The 19,539-nt window shown below is 44.1% G+C and overlaps 1 protein-coding gene across 1 annotated transcript; it reads right to left on the bottom strand.

The window, feature by feature from the left end:
- Positions 1 to 2,593: 2,593 nt before the first annotated feature.
- On the bottom strand, positions 2,594 to 18,849 carry CUNH4orf48 (chromosome unknown C4orf48 homolog). The gene is made up of 3 exons (XM_027836587.1): positions 18,432 to 18,849; positions 10,281 to 10,369; positions 2,594 to 3,170 (listed from the first exon to the last, which is right to left on the bottom strand). The coding sequence occupies exons 1-3, from the start codon at positions 18,553 to 18,555 to the stop codon at positions 3,105 to 3,107; spliced, it is 279 nt and encodes a 92-aa protein (XP_027692388.1). The 5' UTR covers positions 18,556 to 18,849; the 3' UTR covers positions 2,594 to 3,104.
- Positions 18,850 to 19,539: the final 690 nt, after the last annotated feature.

The following is a 19,539-nucleotide window of genomic DNA, read 5'->3' as shown; positions in this document are numbered from 1 at the left end:
GAGACAGAGAGAGACAGAGAGAAGGTTAGATGAGATGACTTCTAAGAGCCTTCCAGATCTAAATCAATAAGCTGGCCACCTGCCTACCCTAAACTGGCGTCATGGAAACCAGAAGAGAGGAAACCCCACTTCCAGTCCTTGATTCATCACTGAGTCCCCTGTAGGATGCTGAGCAGGAGACTTTCCCTCTCTGGGCTCATTTCTCCAGCTCAGTTGGGCTCTAAGATCCCTCAGAGTTAATAGTCTATTTTCTAAGAACCCTGATGTTTTCGTAATAGGTAGCATTTATGAAACCCTTTCTAAATGTTAACTATTTTGATTTGATTTTCTAAGGCCCCTTTCAGTACTAATAATCTTTGTTCTGAGATGGAAATTCTGGATCTGCCACTTGGAATCAGCATGATATTGGGCAAGCTCTTAACCGACCTGGGCCTCAGTTTCCCCATTTGTTAAAATAAAAGGTCTGGATTAGATCATCTCTCAGCTCTAACTGGAGCTGGATAATAACGCTATGATCCAGGCTGTTAGCTCTGATGTCAGTTCTGACATTCCTCTTCTCTCTGTGATCTCTCTCCTTGCCTGACAACCAGCATTTAATAATAACAATAATATCTAGCATTTCTATAAGGCTTTAAAGAAGGCAAAGGGCTTCCCATATGTTATCTCGTTTGATCCTCACAACAACCCTGGGAAAGAGGTGCTATTATCATCCCCATTTTACAAATGAGGAAACTAAAGGTGAGAAAGATTATAAGACCACACAGCTAGATAAGTGTTTGAGGCAGGAACCTATTTCAGGTCTTTCTGTGTTCTAGCCTGATTGCCTCTCAACATTAAAAGAATGAATCCTTTGGGTTAAAGCCCTATGTCTCTGTTAAAACTCATGCACCCTTGGGAGAGGTCACACCAGAAGCCTTTGCCAGCCATTAACACACTCAATTCCATTCAATTCAACAAACATTTATTGTAAGTACTTACTATGTTCCAGGCCCTGTGCTCAGAGCTAGGGATACAAAGATGACAAATGACCCATCCCCTGCCCTCAAGGGGCTTACAATCTACTAGGGGGCGATAAGGCATACACACAGACAAGTCTTTCACAAGGTAGGGTGAGATAGAAGCAAAGGAGAGATCCAAAGTAGTATGGGAAAGTCTAAGGAGCAAAATCTTAAGGTAGAGGATCTATCAGAGAGGGCATCATGAGGGAGTGGCACCTAAGCTGAGCCTCAAACTTTACCCAGCAGAAATAAAGAGGAAATATGTTCCAAGTGCTCCCAAGGACAACCTGTATGAATTCATGGGGGCAGGAGAGTACCGGGCAAGATTGGCATGGGCAGGGCAATACCTAGTCCAGTCTGGCTCCAGTGCTCCATGCATTTAGGGGCCCAGAACGAATGAAATACTACGAAGAGAACTTGGAACCAAATTGCGGACAGTACTGAATCTGCAAAATCAGGAGCTTACATTTTATCCTGAAGATAATGGGCAGTCACCGACAGTTTTTCAGCAAGGGAGCGTTCTGATCAGAACTATACTTAAGAAGATTAATTTGGCAGCTATCTGTTGGATGGTTTGGGGAGGGAAGAGGGGAGAGACTAGAGGCAGGAAAACCAATTAGGAGTCTATCACAGCAGGCCTGGTCAAGGTAATGAAGGTCTGCACTAGAACAGAAGCCAGGGAGAGGACAGAGACAAGAGTGGATTCAACTCACAAGAATAGTTGGAAAAGTAGAATTAACAGGACTTCTCAGCTGAAAATGGGAGAAGGGGAGTAGGGAGGGAGAGGGAAGAGTCTGGGACAGCTTCAAGGTTGCAAACCTGGATGGCCGGGAGGGCAGTGGGGCCATTAGTAGGCAAAGGGAAGCTGGGAAGCGGGGCAGACTTGGGAGAAATAATAACTCACATATAGAGCAACTCACAATTCTTCAGTGCTTTTAGGTTTTTCAAAGCACTTCCTTAGGACAGGTCTGTGAGGTAGGTAGTGCAAGTATTACTCTCCCCGCTTTTCAGAGGATGAGTTCAGTTTGGGACACATTGAGCTTGAGACGGTGGAAAAGCCAAACGCGTGTGCCCAGCGGGGCTAGCAGGAGCCCAGGGCAGAGAGCCGGGAGTTGCCTCCGCGTGGGGGTGACTCCAGAAGAAGCTGCACAAGTGGATGAGTTGAGAAAGAGAGAGAAGAAACGGGGGAGAGAGAAAAAGAGACAGAAGAGAGAGGGGAGGGAGAGCAAGGAGAGAGGGAGAGACAGAGAAGAAAGAATGAAGAGAAGAAAGAGAAGAGAGGGAAGAGAAAGAAAAGAGCGGGAGAGAAAGAAAAGAGCGAAAGAGAAAGGGCAGAGGCAGAGGCAGAGAAGAAAGAGTGCAGAGAGGGGAGAGAAAGAAAAAGGGAGAGAAAGGAAAGAGGGAAAGAAAAAGAGGGGAGAGAGAAGAAAGAAGAGAATGGAGAGAAAGAGAGGGAGAAACAGAGAAGAAAGAGAGAAGAGAGGGGAGAGAGAAGAGAGAGGAGGAGAGAAAGACAGGAGAGAAGGTGAGACAGAGAGGAAAGAGTGAAGGGGGGGAAGAGAAAAAAGAGAGAGAGAAAGAGAAGGAAGGGAGAGGAGAGGAGGGACAGACAGAGAGAGGGAAAGAAAGGAGAGAGAGAAAAAGAGGAGAGAGAAAGAAGAAAAAGAGGGCCAGAAACACTCAAAACTAGGGAGCAGGAAGCTGAAAGGGAAAAATGTTTATTGAATTGAGCTGAAGCACCCCGAGGCGCTCACAGCTTTGGGGAGGTCTTCCTGTCAATAATACCTTAGCACCTTAGTTTGGATGGGAGGCAGGGCCCAGGACGGGGATAAGGGGTCCTGAAAGGGAGGTGGGAGGGACCAAAGACAAAGTGGCTTTGTGTCAAGAGCTCCCTGGGCCACAGACACAAGTGTTCACAGTGCAGGGGCCAGAGCTGAGGTGATGCAGGCAGAAGCAGGGGAGATGTGCTCTGGGGAAAGGAGGAGAAACAACCCCTTTCTGGCTGGGGAGGTTCAGAGGCTTACATCTTCAGCCAGTTTCCTGCAGTTTTGGGTTGGTTTTTTTTTTGTTGTTTTTTTTTAACTGCAGGGTAGAAACGGGATTGGCCTAGGACACCACCGGCCAGCATTCACACAGGGCCCTTCTTTCAGCCTGTAGGAGGAGGGTCTCTGTCTGCAAAAGAAGCAGAGAAATGAGCATTGTAATACCTGCCTGTGAAACGAGAGAGAAAGGTAGTCAGTTCAGACCATTATAATACCTTCTTCACCCAAGTAGTAATTCATCCTTTCCAAAGGCCTCTCCTAATATCTCAGCTGAACTTCATAATCAGCTTCCTCTCCCTCTCCCCTTGTTCTCCACCCCCACCAAAAACCCTGAAGGCAGGGATCACAGAATCCCTTTGAGATCATCTGGACCAATCCCTTTATTTTTCAGATGAGGAAGCTGACATCCAAAGATAGGAGGTGACTTGCCCACAGTCATACATCCAAGAAGGGGAAAAACCAGTATTCAAACTCAGGTCTTATGACTCTAGGTCCAATAGCCCTGTGGGGTTAAAAGGTCTTCAAGAAGCATATGAATGGCCAATTCATAAGAATTCAGTAAACATGTATTAAGCAGCTACTATGTCCAGGATCCTGGGCTAGGTATTAAGAATACAAAGGGGGCAGCTAGGTGGCACAGTGGATAGAGCACTGGCTTTGGAGTCAGGAGGACCCGAGTTCAAATCCAACCTCAGACACTTGATACTTACTAGCTGTGTGACCCTGGGCAAGTCATTTAAACCCGATTGCCTCACCAAAAAAAAAAAAAAAAAAAAAAGAATACAAAGAAAAGTATAACAGTCCCTGCCCTCAAGGCACTTACATCCCGATGTATCCAACTAGGCAAAAACCATGTGGCATGTGTTCACGCTCTTGCTAGAGAGAGAGAGAAAGAGAGGAAGGGAGAGAGGGTGGGAGGAAGGGAGGGAGAGAGGAAGGGACAGAGAGAGAAAGAGAGAGAGGGAGGAAGGGAGAGAGCAGATGAGAGGTAATGTCACAGGGGAAGGCACCAGCAACTAGAGGGAATGGGAAAGGCCGCCTGCAGAAGACGAGATTCCAGAATTTGAAGGAAGCCAAGGAATCCATAAAACAGAAGAGAGAGAGCATTCCAGCAGCAATGGGGAACAGCATCTCTCACCATCTCATTGTCTTACAGAAGAGCTATCAAACATTCCATAATGCTCTCAAGTAGACTCAAAACAGATTAAATGTAATGGGGAAATATTTAACGAAAAAATGCAACAAAACACATGATATTACATTAAGTCAATAAATGCATGGATTAATGGCCCCCCTTTCTAGTTGAGTTTGACCCCACTGGCCTAGAGCGCCAAGTGGTAAAGCAAATTCCCCAGGGTCACTCATTGAGATTAGTGATTATTTTTATATTAGATTAATATTGGGATTAGAGTTATTTCTCTTATTTCCTCATTCAAAGCCCAGCCCCTGTGGGTCAATCTCTGAAGAATACTTTGGATAGATGAGATTGCCCACAAATCCTCCCCACCTAGAGAATGTAATCTAGGTGAATTCCAGCCCTAAAAAGCATTGGACTCACACTCTTGAAATCCACCTGCCCGCCTCATTCAACTTGAGTGGTCTGGAGTGTGGGAGGCAGCTGAATCTCATGATCAAGTCATGTTCTAAGCAAAAGAGGCTGAGGGCTTTTAGCCCACCCACACCTTAGAAAAAGTCTACTCAAGGTTGATTTTCACCTGTCAGAGACAACTCACTTTTCCAAAGGTATTTAAGCATTCCACGATCTCCATGGTTTTGTCTTTGGTTATCTTATGCCCTTAAAAACATTCTTCCAAAAAGGTGTCCCCAGGCTTCACCAGACTGCCTAAGAGGTCCATAACACACACAAAAAAGTGAAGAAGCCCTGGTTTAGACCATCTGGAAACATTCATTTAGCTTTTTGGTACTTTGAATATGGGGAGAGTTTGGGGGCAACAAGGTGGCACAGTGAATAGAGTGTGGGACCTGGAGTCAGGAAGATTCGTCTTCATGAGTTCAAATCTGGCCTCAGATAAACATGCATTTGTTCAGTCATTTCAGTCATGTTCAACTGTTTGTGATCCCAATTTGGGTTTTCTTAGCAAAGATCCTGGAGTAGTTTGCCATTCCCTTCTCCAGCTTATTTTACAGATGAAGAAACTGAGGCAACCAGGGTTCAGTAACTTGCCCCTGGTCACATTGCTAGTGTTTGAGGCCAGATTTGAACTCAGGAAAATGAGTCTTTCTGATTCTATTATACCACCTCGGTGCCCAAATATGTATAAGATAGCAAAGCAAATTTCCCACATTGGCCATGCCCAAAAATGTATATAACTCTCTGCATTTTAACTTCATCACCTTTCTGGCAGAAGATGGCCAATTTCATCTTCAGTCCTCTGATCTTGTGGTTTATAATTGCATTGATCTAAAGTCTTTGAAAGCTGTTTTTCTCTGCAATATTGTTATTATTGTTCTCTTAGCTCTGCTCACTTTGCTCTATATCAGTTCACAGAGGTCTTCTCAATTTCCTCTGAAACCATCCACTTCATAATTTCTTACAGCACATCAATATTCTATTATATTCCTATACCACAATTTGTTTAGTCCTTCCCCAATAAGAGAACACCCCATCCCCAATTTCTAATTTTGGGTTACTATGAAAACAGCTGCTATAAATATTTTTGTATAAAGATGTCCTTTTCCTCTTTCATTTGATCTCTTTGGGGTATAGGACTAGTAATAGGGTCAAAGGGTATACATAGTTTACTAACTTTCTGGGCATAGTTCCAAATTCCTTTTCCAGAATAGCTGGATCAATTCAAAGCTCCCCCAACAGCATATTAATGTACCTGTTTCCTTTAACATGTCATTTTCCTCTTTTGTCATCTTTTCCAGTCCAATGGGTGTAAAGTAGGACCTCAGAGTTGCTTTAATTTGCATTTCTCTGTTATTACTGATTTAGAACATTTCTGGATGGCTGTTGATAGATTGATTTCTTCCTTTGAAAACTGCTTGCTCGTATCCTTTGACCCTTTATCTATTGGGGAATGTCTCAGTCTCATAAATTTGAATCAATTTTCTTTTATATTTTAGAAATTAAACCTTTATCAGAGGAACTTGCCAATATTTTTCCTGTTTACTTGCTTCCCTTCTAACTTTAATTACATTAGATTTTTTTGTGCAAAAACTTTGTAGTTTCATATAACCGGAATTTATCCATTTTATCCTGTATGGTCCTCTCTAGCACTTACTTATTTAGTTATAAACTCTCCCTTATCCATAGATCAGAAAGGTTATTTCTTCCTTGCTCCCCTAATCTGTTTATGATGTGACCTTTTATATCTGGGTCATGTATTCATTTGGAGCTTATCTCGGCATATGGCACGAGATATTGTTCTAAACCTAATATCTGCAAGACTACTGCCCAGTTTTCCCACCAGTTTTTGTCAAATAAGGAGTCCTTCCCTCAGCAGCTGGAGTTTTTGGATTTATCAAACACTATTAGGGCAGCTAGGTGGCGCCATAGTGCATACAGAGCTGGGCTAGAGTCGGGAAGACTCCTCTTCTTGGGTTCAAATCTGGCCTCAAACACTAGCTGGGTGACTCTGACCAAGTACTTAACCCAGTTTGCCTCAGTTTCCTCAACTGTAAAATGAGCTAGAGAAGGAAACGGCAAACCTTTGCCAAGAAAACCCCATACAGGGTCACAGATAGCCAGACATGCCTGAAATGACTGAACAGCAATAACAACAACATGCTATTTGTTCATTTGCTTTAGTATGTTGTACACCTAATTTGTTCCACTGAACAACATCTTTATTCCTTATCCAGTACCAAATTGTTTTAATGCTTGAGATCTGATACAGAAAAACTTCCTTCCTTCCCATATATATATATGTATATGTATATACACATATATATATAATTACCATTAAAAGTCAGTTCTCAAGATAACTGAAAGAGGGGAGGATATCAAGAAAATATCAGTCCCTACTCATCCATGCCTAGTTTCCTATCTCTACAAAATATTTATGGACACACACATATTGAGATCATCCTTGATAAAGATTTGGAAGGGAATATGCAGGCTTTCTACAAACAATATTCTGCAGTAGGCTATATCTTTATAGCCAAAAAAAAATTACTGAAAGATAAGAGCTTACCAGATCTCACTGCACTAATTGACTGTAAGTTGACTATAATAATACATTTGAGTCTACAGAGCAACATTTGGCCATAAAGGCTCCACTCAGATGTCAAAATCCAACTAGATTCTTTGAAAGGTGTAACAATAGAAATGACTTTAATAACCCTCTGATCATAAATATAAGAGGAAGCATAAAACTGAGACATATACCCTCTAAAGGTATTTATTATTGTGAAGGAATATGTCCTCCAGAGAATCCATATTGAGGACAGATGCCCTGTTTATGGATAACATTGAGCTGATTTCATCAAGTTCCAAAACACTCCAGAGCTTTCTAAATGAGAGTTACAATCTCTCAAGTGTTCTGCCTAACTATCCACACAGGAAAAACCAAGTGGATAAAGGATACTTATTGTCCTAACTGTGGTGTGCCTTTGAATAGATATTATATAGAACTAGTCCATCAGTGAATATATTGTGAATAGACACCGTGGATGGACAATGAACTGGTCCCAGAAATGAAGAAGACGAGAACAGGAAGAAGTGTCCTTAGAAACCTAAAAGACAACCAAAGTTCTCCCTGACACAAAAGTCCACATCGCTAACACGGGTATTCTTCCACTGATGGAAGTAGGATGATGTATGTATGCCCATGCCACAAAATAAAACAGTCTCTGGAGAATGAAAGTTGCAGCCCACCCAAAGGGAGATGAAGAGACACACCCTGAGTATGGGTGGACCCTAACATACTACCAAGGAAACACTCTCCAAGAACAGCATCTGAGAGACACTATCAGAGAAACACAGAACAAGAAAAGGACATAGACTAGTCCTGGAGTAAGATCAAGGAAAAACCCAATGGAAAATCCTTGTGGTCTGCTCATACCCAGACAATGTCAAGAGCTCTAGACAATGACCCCCAGCCCTCTGGGTGACGGATTCATGGGAGGATGTGGATGACAGGGCACAGGATAACAAAGCTGGATGGGCCATGGTCTGGACTGTTAACAGGAGTAACCCATCAGTGAGATCACAGATCCATCAAAGTACCGAAGGAATAAATCACATTTCTATACTGCTTTCAGGTTCCTAAAGTGCCTTCCTCACAACAACCCTAAGAATCGGGCAACACAATTATCACTACCCTCATTTTATGAATGAGAAATCAATCCCAGAGAATGGAAGTGATGTGCCCAAGGTCACACAGCTAATTAGTGGCAGAGTCAGAATTTAAAAACCAGCCTCCTCGCTCGAGGTCTAGGGCTCTGCTTATCACACCATACTCCCTTTCCACAATATAACGGCTTACATTTATGTGCCATTTTGGCATAGTAGCTAGTTATCTGGCCTTGGATCCAAGAAGAACTCAGTTCAGATCCTGCTTCTGACACATGCTGGCCATGTGACCACAAGCAAGTCTCATAATCTCATAGGGCTTTCTTTGTTGTTATTGTTATTTAGTCATTTCAGTCATGTCTGACTCTCGGTGACCCCAGTTGGGGTTTTCTTGGCAAAGATAGTGGAGTGGTTTGCCATTTCCTTCTCCAGCTCACTTTACAGATGAGGAAACTGAGGCAAACAGGGCTAAGTGTCTTGCCCGGGGTCACACAGCTAGTAAATATCAGAGGCTAGGTCTTCTTGACTCCAGACCAGGAATACTATCCATTAGGATACTTTGGGACTCTCAGCAACTCTCCAAAACTCTAAGTAACAGAGAAACTGCTGACGTTCATTTGGTAGAGAGAATTTCCTCATTTGGTGGCTCCCCATACCAATGAAATTATAAGTCCAATCCTTAAACTCCCCGTCCTTTATACTTAACAAGCCTTTTACATGTAGTCATAAAATCTGGATCTAAGAAACAAAAGACCTGGATTTAAATCCACGCTCCAACATTAACTCACTGTTTGACCTTAAGCAAGTCACTTAACTTGTCTAAGACGCTGTTTTCTCATCTATAAAATGGGACTGATATTATTTACCTCCCAGAGTTATTATGAGGAAAATGCTTTGTACAACTTAAGGTGTGATAGAAACGTGAGTTCTGATGATGATTTTTCTTTCTCTTTCAACTCCTGCAGTCTGACTGTCTAAGTCACTCTTTAGAGACTCTATAGGCATCACAGCAAAACAGGAGCCCTAACTGGGAGTCAGGAGACTTGGGTTCTAATCCCAGTTTTACCACCAACTATGTGACCCAAGGCAAGTCATTTGCTTACTCTTTCCAGTCCCCACCCCAACTGCTTATTAGAACCTTCCCTCTGAGATTGCCACCCATTTATACTGGAGGTATCTTGAAAGTACATAGTTGTTTGCATGTTGCTTCCCCCAACAGAATGTAAGCTCCTTGAGGGCAGGGACCATGTTTTTGTCTTTCTTCATATCCTCAGTGCCTAGCACAGTGATTGGAACATAGTAGGTGTTTAATAAATGCTCGTTGACTGACTCTGTGCCTCAGCTCCTTCCTCTATAACAGCATGATATATAGTACAGAAGGGGGTTAGATGTGGAGTCAGAAAGACCTGGATTCAGATCCTAACTCAGTTATGTATCTTGCTGTGAAACCCCTGTGCAAGTCCCTTCCCCTCTCTCAGCCCCAGTTTCCTCTTCTGTAAAATGGGGATAATAATAGCACCTACCTCTCAAGGCTGTTTTGAGGATCAAATGAGATCACATATGTAAAGCACTTTGCAAACCTTAAAACCCTATACAAACGCTAGCTAGTGGTATTATTAACAACAAAAAACAATAATAAAAATAAAATATCTATGTAAATGCCAGCTATTAGTATTATTAAAAACAATAATAACAATAAAAGGTAGTCAAATCATGGGATCTTAGAGCTAGAAGAAACTTTAGAGGTCATCTAGCACAATCCCATGTTTTACAGATGAGGAAACTGAGTCGCAAAGAGGTCAACTGACTTATCTAAGGTCATCCAGGTAATAACAGAGGCAGCATTTGAACCCAGCTCCTCTAATCCTAAATCCAGTGCTTTCCCCATTGTCCCTTTCAATCTCCTCAAGAAGACGATGTAAAAGTGCTTTCTGTACCCTCCCTCAAGGCAAGCCATGATTTCATTCTGCAGACACTCACCCGTGTGTCCAGGTTGTAGGCAGTCTTCTTCAGGTCCTGGAGGGCTCTCTGCATGAACTCAAAAGCATGGCAATCCACACAAGGTCGACCTGGGGGACATAGGGAGAGTCCCAAAATGTCAAAGCTAAGAAGAGTATCCCTATTGGAAAGCTGCCTTGGGGGTCATCTGGTCCCAATGGCTCAACTGACAGAGGAAAGAAGGGATTTATTTCCCCAACATCCCACACAATGAGTTGGTGGCAGAGCTTAGAAGGATGAAGACTCCAGGTGAGACTGCAAACATTATCCCAGAGTGCACCTCCTGCACCTGGAGTGCACCCTGGAGTGGTGGAATCATGGGAAGGGAGGAAGCAAACACTGGTTCTGCTTGGACGTAAGAGATGATAAAGAAGGAGGGTCCAAGAAAATGCCAAAGGACCTCAGTCATCATCCAGTTCAAATCCTACTTGAACGAGGAAGCAGCAGTATCTTTAATGAGAAGGAGCACAGGATTGCAGCTCTGCAGCTTGGAGGGTCCTTAAATATCCAAATACCACTTCAAGACCTCTAATAAGGCGGGGGGCTCACTGGCTCATAAGATAATCTCTTCCACTTCTAGATAACTGTTGGAAACTTTTTCCTTATAACAACCTAAAATTTGCCTTATAACTAACCCATGTTTTTCCTAGTTCTTTCCCTTGGGACCAAGCAGAATATCCAGTATGAGGGTTGAGATTTCAAGTCAGAAAATGTGAGTTCAAATCCTGACCCTTCTACTTACTCTCTGTATGACCTTGAACAAGTCATACTTCACTTTTCCAGTGGTTAGCACAGTGCCTGACACATAGTAGGCTTATAATAAATATTTATTGACTGACTGACCTTTCTGGCACTCAATTTAGTCATGTATAAAATGAAAGAATTGGACTAAATTACCTTTAAAGGCCCTTCCAGCTCTGAATCTGTGACATAGAAACTTTCTGAAACTGAGTCCCAGAGAAGCGAACTTACTTATCTAAGGTCACTGAGGTATGAGTATCAGAGGCAGAATGTGAACCCAGATCCTCTTAATCTAAAACCAATGTTCTTCCCCCTGTACCTTTTGGCCTCTCCAAGGGGAGGATATAAAAATGCTTTCCAAACCCTCACTCAGAGTAAGCCACCATTTCATTCTTAATCCTAAATCTAATTACTCTTTCTCCATTTTTCAGATTCTTAAAGACAACCATCTCTTCCTGATTTCTAACCTGGTGATTCCTCCAGACCCACTTCAGTTTGTCAATATCTTTCTTTTTTGTTGTATTGATCATCCATATTAAGCTTTCATTTTTAAATAATATTTTATTTTTCCCAATTACATGTAAATTTTTAACATTCATTTAAAAAAATTTTTAATTTCAAATTTTCTCCCACCCTCCTTCACTTACCCCCTCCCTGAGATGATAAACAATTTGATATAGGTTATACAAGTACAATCTTATGAAACATATTTCCATATTAATCATTTTGTGAAAGAAGACACAGATCAAAAGAAAAACACACACATAAAAAAAACCCTCTAGGCTTTGATCTGCATTCAGACTCCATCAGTTCTTTCTCTGGATGAGGCCTTTGGAATTTTCTTGGATCACTGTATTGCTGAGAATAGCTAAGTCATTTACAGGTGACCGTCATACAATATTGCTTACTGAGTATACTGTTTTCTTGGTTCTGCTCACTTCACTCAGCATCAGTTCAAGTAAATCTTTCCAAGTTTTTTCTGAAATCAGCCTGCTCATCATTTCTTATAGCACAACACTATTCCATCACAATAATATACCACAACTTGTTCAGTCATTCTCCAGTTGATGGGCATCCCCACAATTTCCAATTCTTTGCCACCACAAAAAAAGCTGCTGTAAATATTTTTGTACAAATAGGTCCTTTTCCCTTTTTTTTTTTTATTTCTTTGAGATACAGTCCTAGTAGTGGTATTGCTGGGTCAAAGGGTATGCACAGTTTTATAGCCGCCTGTCAATATCCTTCTTAAATGGTGCTCCCAAGCCAACTTCATACTATATAGACACCTGTTTTCTTTGTCCTCTTTCTTATTTTTTTAAAGCATTTGATAAGAACTGAGCCTCTGAAGTGTGCGTGCTTTAAGTATGAGATGTTTGAGGAAGTGTAGGCAAGTGACTAGAGAACAATAGCAAATTGGGAGAGGGTGAGGGAGAGGAAACAATGTGCATATGGGAAAGGAATTTTAAAATGTCAGAGCTGGAAAGGACCTTAAACTATAGAATGTCAGATCTGGAAGGGGAGCTGAGAACAGAGAATGACGTCCATCTAGGAAAGGCCTCAGAGCATAGGATGTCAGGAGTTGCCGAGGACCTTAGAGCATAAGAAGCTGAATGCCAGAGGTAGAAGGGTCCTTAAAATAGGGAATGTCAGAGGGGGAAGGGACTTGAGAACACAGAACATTACAGCTGGGTGTGATCTCATTTTAAAGATGGGGAAACTGGGGGAGATGCTCTGTTGAGTTCGGGAAACATCCAGTCTGGCTGGCAAATACAGTGTGGGAAGCTGAGTACATGAAATCAGAATAGAAAGCTCTCTTTGATCCAGACTGCTGACCTTAAATACCAGGCTGAGTAGTCTGAACTTTATTCTAAGAGCAATGATGAGCTCTTGAAAGGTTTTGAGCAGGGAAGGGTCAGGGTCAGACCTGTGTATTTGGAAGATTATTCTGGCAGTATATGAAGGATGGATTAGTGAAAGAAGAGGCTAGAAAAAGGGTTCTGAATCTGGAGTCTACAGATAGATTTTAAAGGGTTTGTGAAGTTGGATGAGGAGGGAAAATAATATCTTTATTTCTACTATTCTCTAATTGAAGTTTAGCACTTCCCTCAATTATTTAAAAACATGAATCTGAAAAGAAGTCTGTCTATAAGCTTCACCAGACTGTTAAAGAGGTCCATGTCACACAAAAAATAAAGGTAAAAAAGACTAGAGGCCAGGAGACTACCATAATACTCCAGGCAAAAGGTGATGTGGGTCCGAACCAGAGTGATAGCCCTCTGAGTACAGAGTAATAGAACTGAGATTCAAGCGATCTTAGATCTAGAGATGAAAGGACCCTTTGATGTCATCTAGTCCAACTCTCTCATTCACAGAGGAGGAAATTGGAGGGCCACGGAAGGCAAGTGACTTGCACAAGGTCCTACAGGTATAAATGGGTACCAAGGTGGGATGTGAAGAAAGATCCTCTGACTTGAGTCACTGCTCTGTACCCCACTGCCCTACAGTATCCTCAGAAAATATTTTGCAGGTAGAATGAACAATACTTATCGATTAATTGGCTGGATTGATTGGTTGGAGGAATAAGATAGAGGGAAGGGCCAAATATGACTCCAAGGTCTAGAGTCCTGTTGATTAGGAGGCCTGGGCTATCACCAGAATTAGGGAAGTTGGGAGAAGGGAAGATGCTGAGCTCCATTTTGGGCAGTGAAGCACAAGCAAGGCCTCCAGCTGTAGATTCCAGCAGGCGATTGTCAATGTGGGGCAGGAGTTCATGATTGAGATTGGGTCTAGATATAAATAGACCTGGAAGTCATCGACATAGAGGTGATAATTGAGCCCATGGGAACGGATGACATTAATAAGAAAGAGAGTATAGAGAAAGAATGGAAATGGGGTGATGATAAATCTTCAGAGAAGTATGTTTAGAGATCAAAAGATGATGAACCAGTAGGAGAGGCTGAGGCAGACTGGGGGTAAACCAGAGAAGCACAGTGTCATGGAAGCCATGGGAAAAAAGGACATCCAGAAGAAAGAAGAGGTCAATAGGACCCTCGCCATCATTACCACCCTCAATTTACAGGGTTGACACTATGTACATGTGCAGTGATATAGTGAATAGAGCGCTGGGCTTGGAATCAGAAAGACTCATATTGATGAGTTCAAATCTGACCTCAGACACTTACTAGCTGTGTGACCCTGAGCAAGTCACTTAACACTGTTTGTCTCAGTTTCTCATCTGTAAAATGAACTGGAAAAGGAAATGGCAAACCACTCCAGAAGAGTCGGACATGACTAAAACAACTCAACAACAACTGTGTACAGAGTCTTAAGTTGGGTGCCACAAGAGAGAGCTAAGTATGCAAGCCATGGCCCCTGCTCTCCAACAGTGGCTGCTGTTCAGTTGTGTCCAACTCTTTGTGACCCCAAACGGGGTTTTCTTGGCAAAGATACTGGACTGGTTTGCCATTCCCTTCTCCAGCTCATTTTACAGGTGAGGAAACTGAGTCAAACAGTGTTAAGTGACTTGCCCAGGGTCACACAGCTAGTAAGTATCTAAAGCCAGATTTGAACTCACATAGCTAAGTCTTTATGACTCCAGGCCTGGCACGCTCTCCACTGCACCCACCCAGTGGCCCATCTTTAAACAGCAGCTCTCTAGGAAATGGGCATTTTGGTCATTGTAGTGATATCAGCCACCCACTCATCTTATAGATGAGAGAACTGAGGCCCAAGTAAAGGACAAGCACCTTCTGAATCATTGTGTATGCTGTAAAGGACTTTAAACAAAATTTTGAGTAGCGTCATTTGTAGTCGTAAAGGATGGCACAGAAAATGAACTGATCCCTAGGACATCAATTACCTCTGTACCTTTTTCTCACTTACAGGAATGAGTTTAAATAATTGGGAACCCCTGAACCCCAAAGTAGTTTCATGATCCCTAGGCAAATGGCCATTGCCTAGTTATGGCAAGACTGGTGATGAAGTATGCTTCCCAACTTTTGTCCAACCTGTGGACAGGTGATGAATTACAGGTGCAAAATGAGACATCCATTTCTAGACACGCCTAATAGAAGACAGATTTGTTTTGCTTGAGTTTGATTATTTATCGAGGACTTTTATTGGGAAGAGGAAAACATGAGGGTGGTGACAGTGATATAACAGAAAAAGGAAAAGAAAAAAGCTTCGATTAAACATTTGAAGAGACACAGAAAAGAGTGGAAGGGAATTCTTCAAAAGAAGGAGATACAGATAATCAGGGACATATTGGTTCTATCATGTGAAATTTAATATAGACCTTAAAAAAAGCTGTACATAACTAATTTAGAGTTTCACATGCAACCTCCTTTTTGCCCTTTTTGTATATGAAAATATTCATTTTTGTTGATGATTGTCAATTTCATAATAATAATTATACATGTATTTTTAAAGAAATGTATTGAACAGTGAATAGTCACCATGAATTAGGGTTATTTCTCTCCCAGAAATGATCCAGTTACCAAAAGGCACCTAGAGGAAAGCCCTCAGAGCCCTACAATGCCAGAGACATGAGTTGTCTCGGCCACATGTATGTCAGGGCCACATCCCTAAGTATGTGCTTCACTACCACACTACTCTATGCATGCGTCTACTCTTCTAACCAAAGCTGAGTATATCTGTGGGAGAGCACACTCTTAAAGAAGGAATGTTCTGCAGTAACTGTTCATATACTATCTCAGTAAATGCCTTTGCTTTGAGCTAACTGCATCTACTGGCTGACTGTTAAAGGCAAACTCACTGGCAGGGGCTCATGAGGCATAGTTTAAAAGTGCAGACCCACAGAGTACCTTTAGACTTAGTAGGAGTTGCCCTCTTGATGGCAATTACCACGTTGAGGGGTAGCCCCATAAGGGATTCTACATAATCCTTAAATAAAGGCCTACCGAAATGGTTCTCAAGTTTCCTTATCTGTAAAATGAGTGATATGAACTAGATGATATCTGGGATCAAAGCTACAGAACAGGAGAATCACAGAAACTCAAAGTTCAGCAGAAGCCATCTAGTCTAACCTCTACTTGACCAAGAATCTCCTTTGCTCCCCAACAGGTGTTCGTCCAGCCTTTGTCTAAAGATTTCTAGTGAGAAAGAACCCACTGCCTCCAGAAGTAGCTCATTCCACTTCACGCTAACTGGTCTTTCCTTTTATTTGCTTCTTTGCACCTATTCGCTGTTCCCAGTCCTGCTCTCTAAAGCCAAGCAAGGCAAGTCTAATCTATCTTCTAAATGAGAGACCTCCAAATATTTGCTATCATGCCCCTGCTAAGTGTACCCCAGCATTCAAGGCCCTCCCAAATATGGATCCAAATTGCCTTTCCAGATTTTTTCCCATTACTCCCCACAACACACATGCACTCATGGATCCATTAAAATACCAAGATAAGTACTCCATAGCATGAAACTTTCATGCTAAGGAGTGAGGTTCATTGCTTCAGCCAAACTGGTCTGGTCAACTCATGCCTGCTCCTCTCCTTCTACCAAAATCAAAAAACAAAAAAACCATACACACAACATGCCTTGCATTTTTTCACCTTTGTTCCACCTCCACACCTCTGAAATGGGTCCCCTTTTTTCTCCACCAATACAAATACCCACCTTCAGGTCTGGTATAGTAGCAAGAGCAAAGAATTGAGAAGTCAGCAGGCCCAAATATGAACCCAGGGCTGTGCCGCTGACCATTGTTATAGGAAGACAAAAAACAAAAACAAAAACACTACACAGGGAAACACCAGATTTCAGTATGAGTCTTGGTTCTGACTCCTGCTAGGCTTGTGATCAACCTCTGGGCAGATCATCTCACCTCCCCAAGTATTATTTTTTCCAGCTGTAAAAAGAGGAGAGCAATTCTTACCGCACCAACCTCAGAAGGCTGGAATTTAAAAAAGTAAGAGGAAGAGAGCTATTATCAAATAAAGCTTAGACTACAGGTTGAAGCCATACCCTGGAGGTTCTTAAATAGCACTAGGAGAGGTTTATGTAAGTGGAAGGGGCACTGACTGTTTCTGATCAGGTAAGTGGCTTGGTCGAACAATAGGTAAAAATAAGGAATTGGTCTAGATTAGAGATTCTAGTGATCTTTTTAAAAAATATTTTGATAATTGTATTTTAATGTAACCGGCTTCCTTTGTAATCCTACCTGTTTTTATTTTATGCATTTAAAACATTATGCTGAGGAGTCCACAGTCTTCATCAGACTGCCAAAGGGGTCGAAGACAAAAAAAGTGAAGAACCAACCCCTGGACTAGATGGATCTGTGAGCCCCCTTATAGCCCTGACATCATTCTATCACTTGGGGCTCTGACCCAGGAAAGGACCAAAGCCTCCCTCCACCTGCTGAGGGGTAGCCTCTGAGTATCTGCAGTGAACCTTACTCCCTACTCACTCCAACCCACCCCCATACCAAACCAAAATGATGCCCAACAATACCCCCATGAGAGGGGGTAAGGGATTTCCTGGATCCTTCTTCCCTGCCCCACCTCTCCAACCCCCTAAGCAGCTCCCAGTGACTTCGTGGGCTTTTCCCGAGTGGGGGTCTTGAACAACCCCTCTCCCCAGCCCCCGGACCGATAGGGGGCGCCCTGAGCCTAGGGAGGGGAGGAATTCGCTGCGTGGACTGGGCAGGGCGCACAGGGGAGGGACGCTGGATACGTGGATGGAGCGGCTCGTGCGCCGTGGGGCGGGGCGCCACGGAGCCGCAAGGCGTGGGAAAGGAGGGAGGTGAGGGGCCAGGTGGCGGGGAGGGAGGCTCCTGGCGTTGTTAGGCGAACGGAGAAGGGCCGCTGCGCGGGCCGAGGCCAAGGAGCCCGGCCCACGCGGGGTGGGGCGGGCAGCCCTTGCAATCGGGGCCAAGGACAGGTAGGCGCCGGGCTGCGCAGGGCGGGATACGCTGACCCGGGGCTGGCCAGGCTGTGCTGAGCTCACGGACGAAGAGAAGGAGGAAAGGAGAATGCCCTGTATGTGGGGAGGGTAGCCTTTAATGGGCTGGGCGCACCTGTCGGGAAGAAGGAGGGGCTGGCTCACGGATAAACCCCGGTGATGGATGCGCAGAGCCAGATCGGTCTGGGCGCACCAGGTAGGGGGGTGCGGGGCTGGACTGGGCACACCGTCTCCAGGGAGGCAGGCGCCTGGCCAGACTGGAGTGGGCGCACAATAGAGAGGGGCAAAGATGGACTCACTGGCCGCGGGAGGCAGGCGCCAAGCAAGGTGCACAGAGGAGAGGAAGCTCCAGCAGGGTAGAAATGGGCCCACTGGGCCGGGGATGGAAGCGCCAAGCAGGGCGCACAGGGGAGGTGAAGAGGGCGCTGGGCAAAGATGAGCCCACTGGCCAGGGGTGGGAGGGAGGGGCAGCGGAACACCTACTTTCAGCCGGGATGACACTTCCTGATGCGGGCTCGGCCGTTAGAAGCCCTGGTGCGACCAGCAGCAACAGCAGCAGCGGGAACAGCATCGAGACCGGGGCCCCGGCGGCGGGCCGAGCGGCCATAGCGAGTGTTCTGCCCGCAGGTTGTGCGCGTGGCTGCGCGCGGCCCAGCAACCGCAGGAAAGGATCGGCGAGAGAGGGGTGGGACACGACTGTGCTGCGACCGCCTTTCCTGCAGATGTGTCTAAGCTCGGTGCCTGACAATGCCCACGCAGCCTCACCCTTCCTGCACCTTTGTTTGGGGACCCCCAGCTCCGGGCAGAATCCCTCCAGCCGGTACAGAGCATGCGTCCCCGGGTCTCCCCACCCCACCCCGTTAGGGTCATTGCCAAGGAGATTCACTATAGCAACATCCCAACTGAGGGGAAGGGGGGGGCCTCTGTGAAGAAAGGAAATTTAAAGGGGCTGTAGCTTAGAACGTCATAAGCGGAAGGCCGTTGAGCTTTGAACCGAGAATGTTCTGTGAGCACCATCTAGTACTGTCATATCATTTTACAGATGAGAAAACAAGGACCAGTAAAGGGGACTCCAATGAAAGGCCCCAGCAGCCCATCTCCTGGATCTCCCTCGGAGCAGGATGATACCCCACTGCTTCCTAGATTGTAGACTGTAGAAGGCTAATGCCTAGTCACTGAAAGGCTTAAAATAATTTAGCAAGTAAGAAAGGAAACAGGTTATAAGAACAGTGCTCCTAGCTAGGAACAGGGACTGTTAAGGGAGCCTAAGAGATCCTTTGGCTGCTAAGACCCAGAAAGAGGAAGTCATGTGCCCAGAGTCCTGTCCTTCACCTGGCGTGTGGAGATGGGAGATCCACGCATAAACCACCGACTTTCAGGGCTGGAAAGGCTGGGAGAGGCCACCTAACCTAGGACGGTGCCTTTCTGTTAAAGATGTAACTGACATTCTGAAGGGGTGGATTGCTAAAGATCATAGAGCAAGTCTAATGGCCAAGCTGGGACTAGAACCCCTCAGGGTTCCTGCTGCTGTTTTGTAAGGGCAGGTTTGTTTGTAAGACTGGAGGCCAGGGCTGCTTCTGCTACGTTAGAA

This window comes from Vombatus ursinus, unplaced genomic scaffold (assembly GCF_900497805.2).
Source record: "Vombatus ursinus unplaced genomic scaffold, bare-nosed wombat genome assembly UNPS02014818.1, whole genome shotgun sequence".
In the NCBI taxonomy this organism is placed as follows: Eukaryota; Metazoa; Chordata; class Mammalia; order Diprotodontia; family Vombatidae; genus Vombatus; species Vombatus ursinus.
This window is presented reverse-complemented; position numbering and strand designations above follow the sequence as displayed.

What these genes read in the sequence shown, in the direction of transcription:
- CUNH4orf48 (XM_027836587.1), bottom strand. Translation starts at nt 18,555, where the DNA reads ATGGCCGCTCGGCCCGCCGCCGGGGCCCCGGTCTCGATGCTGTTCCCG. An exon ending in AAGTGTCATCCCGGCTGAAA is followed by an intron (nt 10,370 to 18,431) that starts GTAGGTGTTCCG and finishes TATGTCCCCCAG; the next exon opens with GTCGACCTTGTGTGGATTGC. An exon ending in CCTACAACCTGGACACACGG is followed by an intron (nt 3,171 to 10,280) that starts GTGAGTGTCTGC and finishes CTTCTTTTGCAG; the next exon opens with ACAGAGACCCTCCTCCTACA.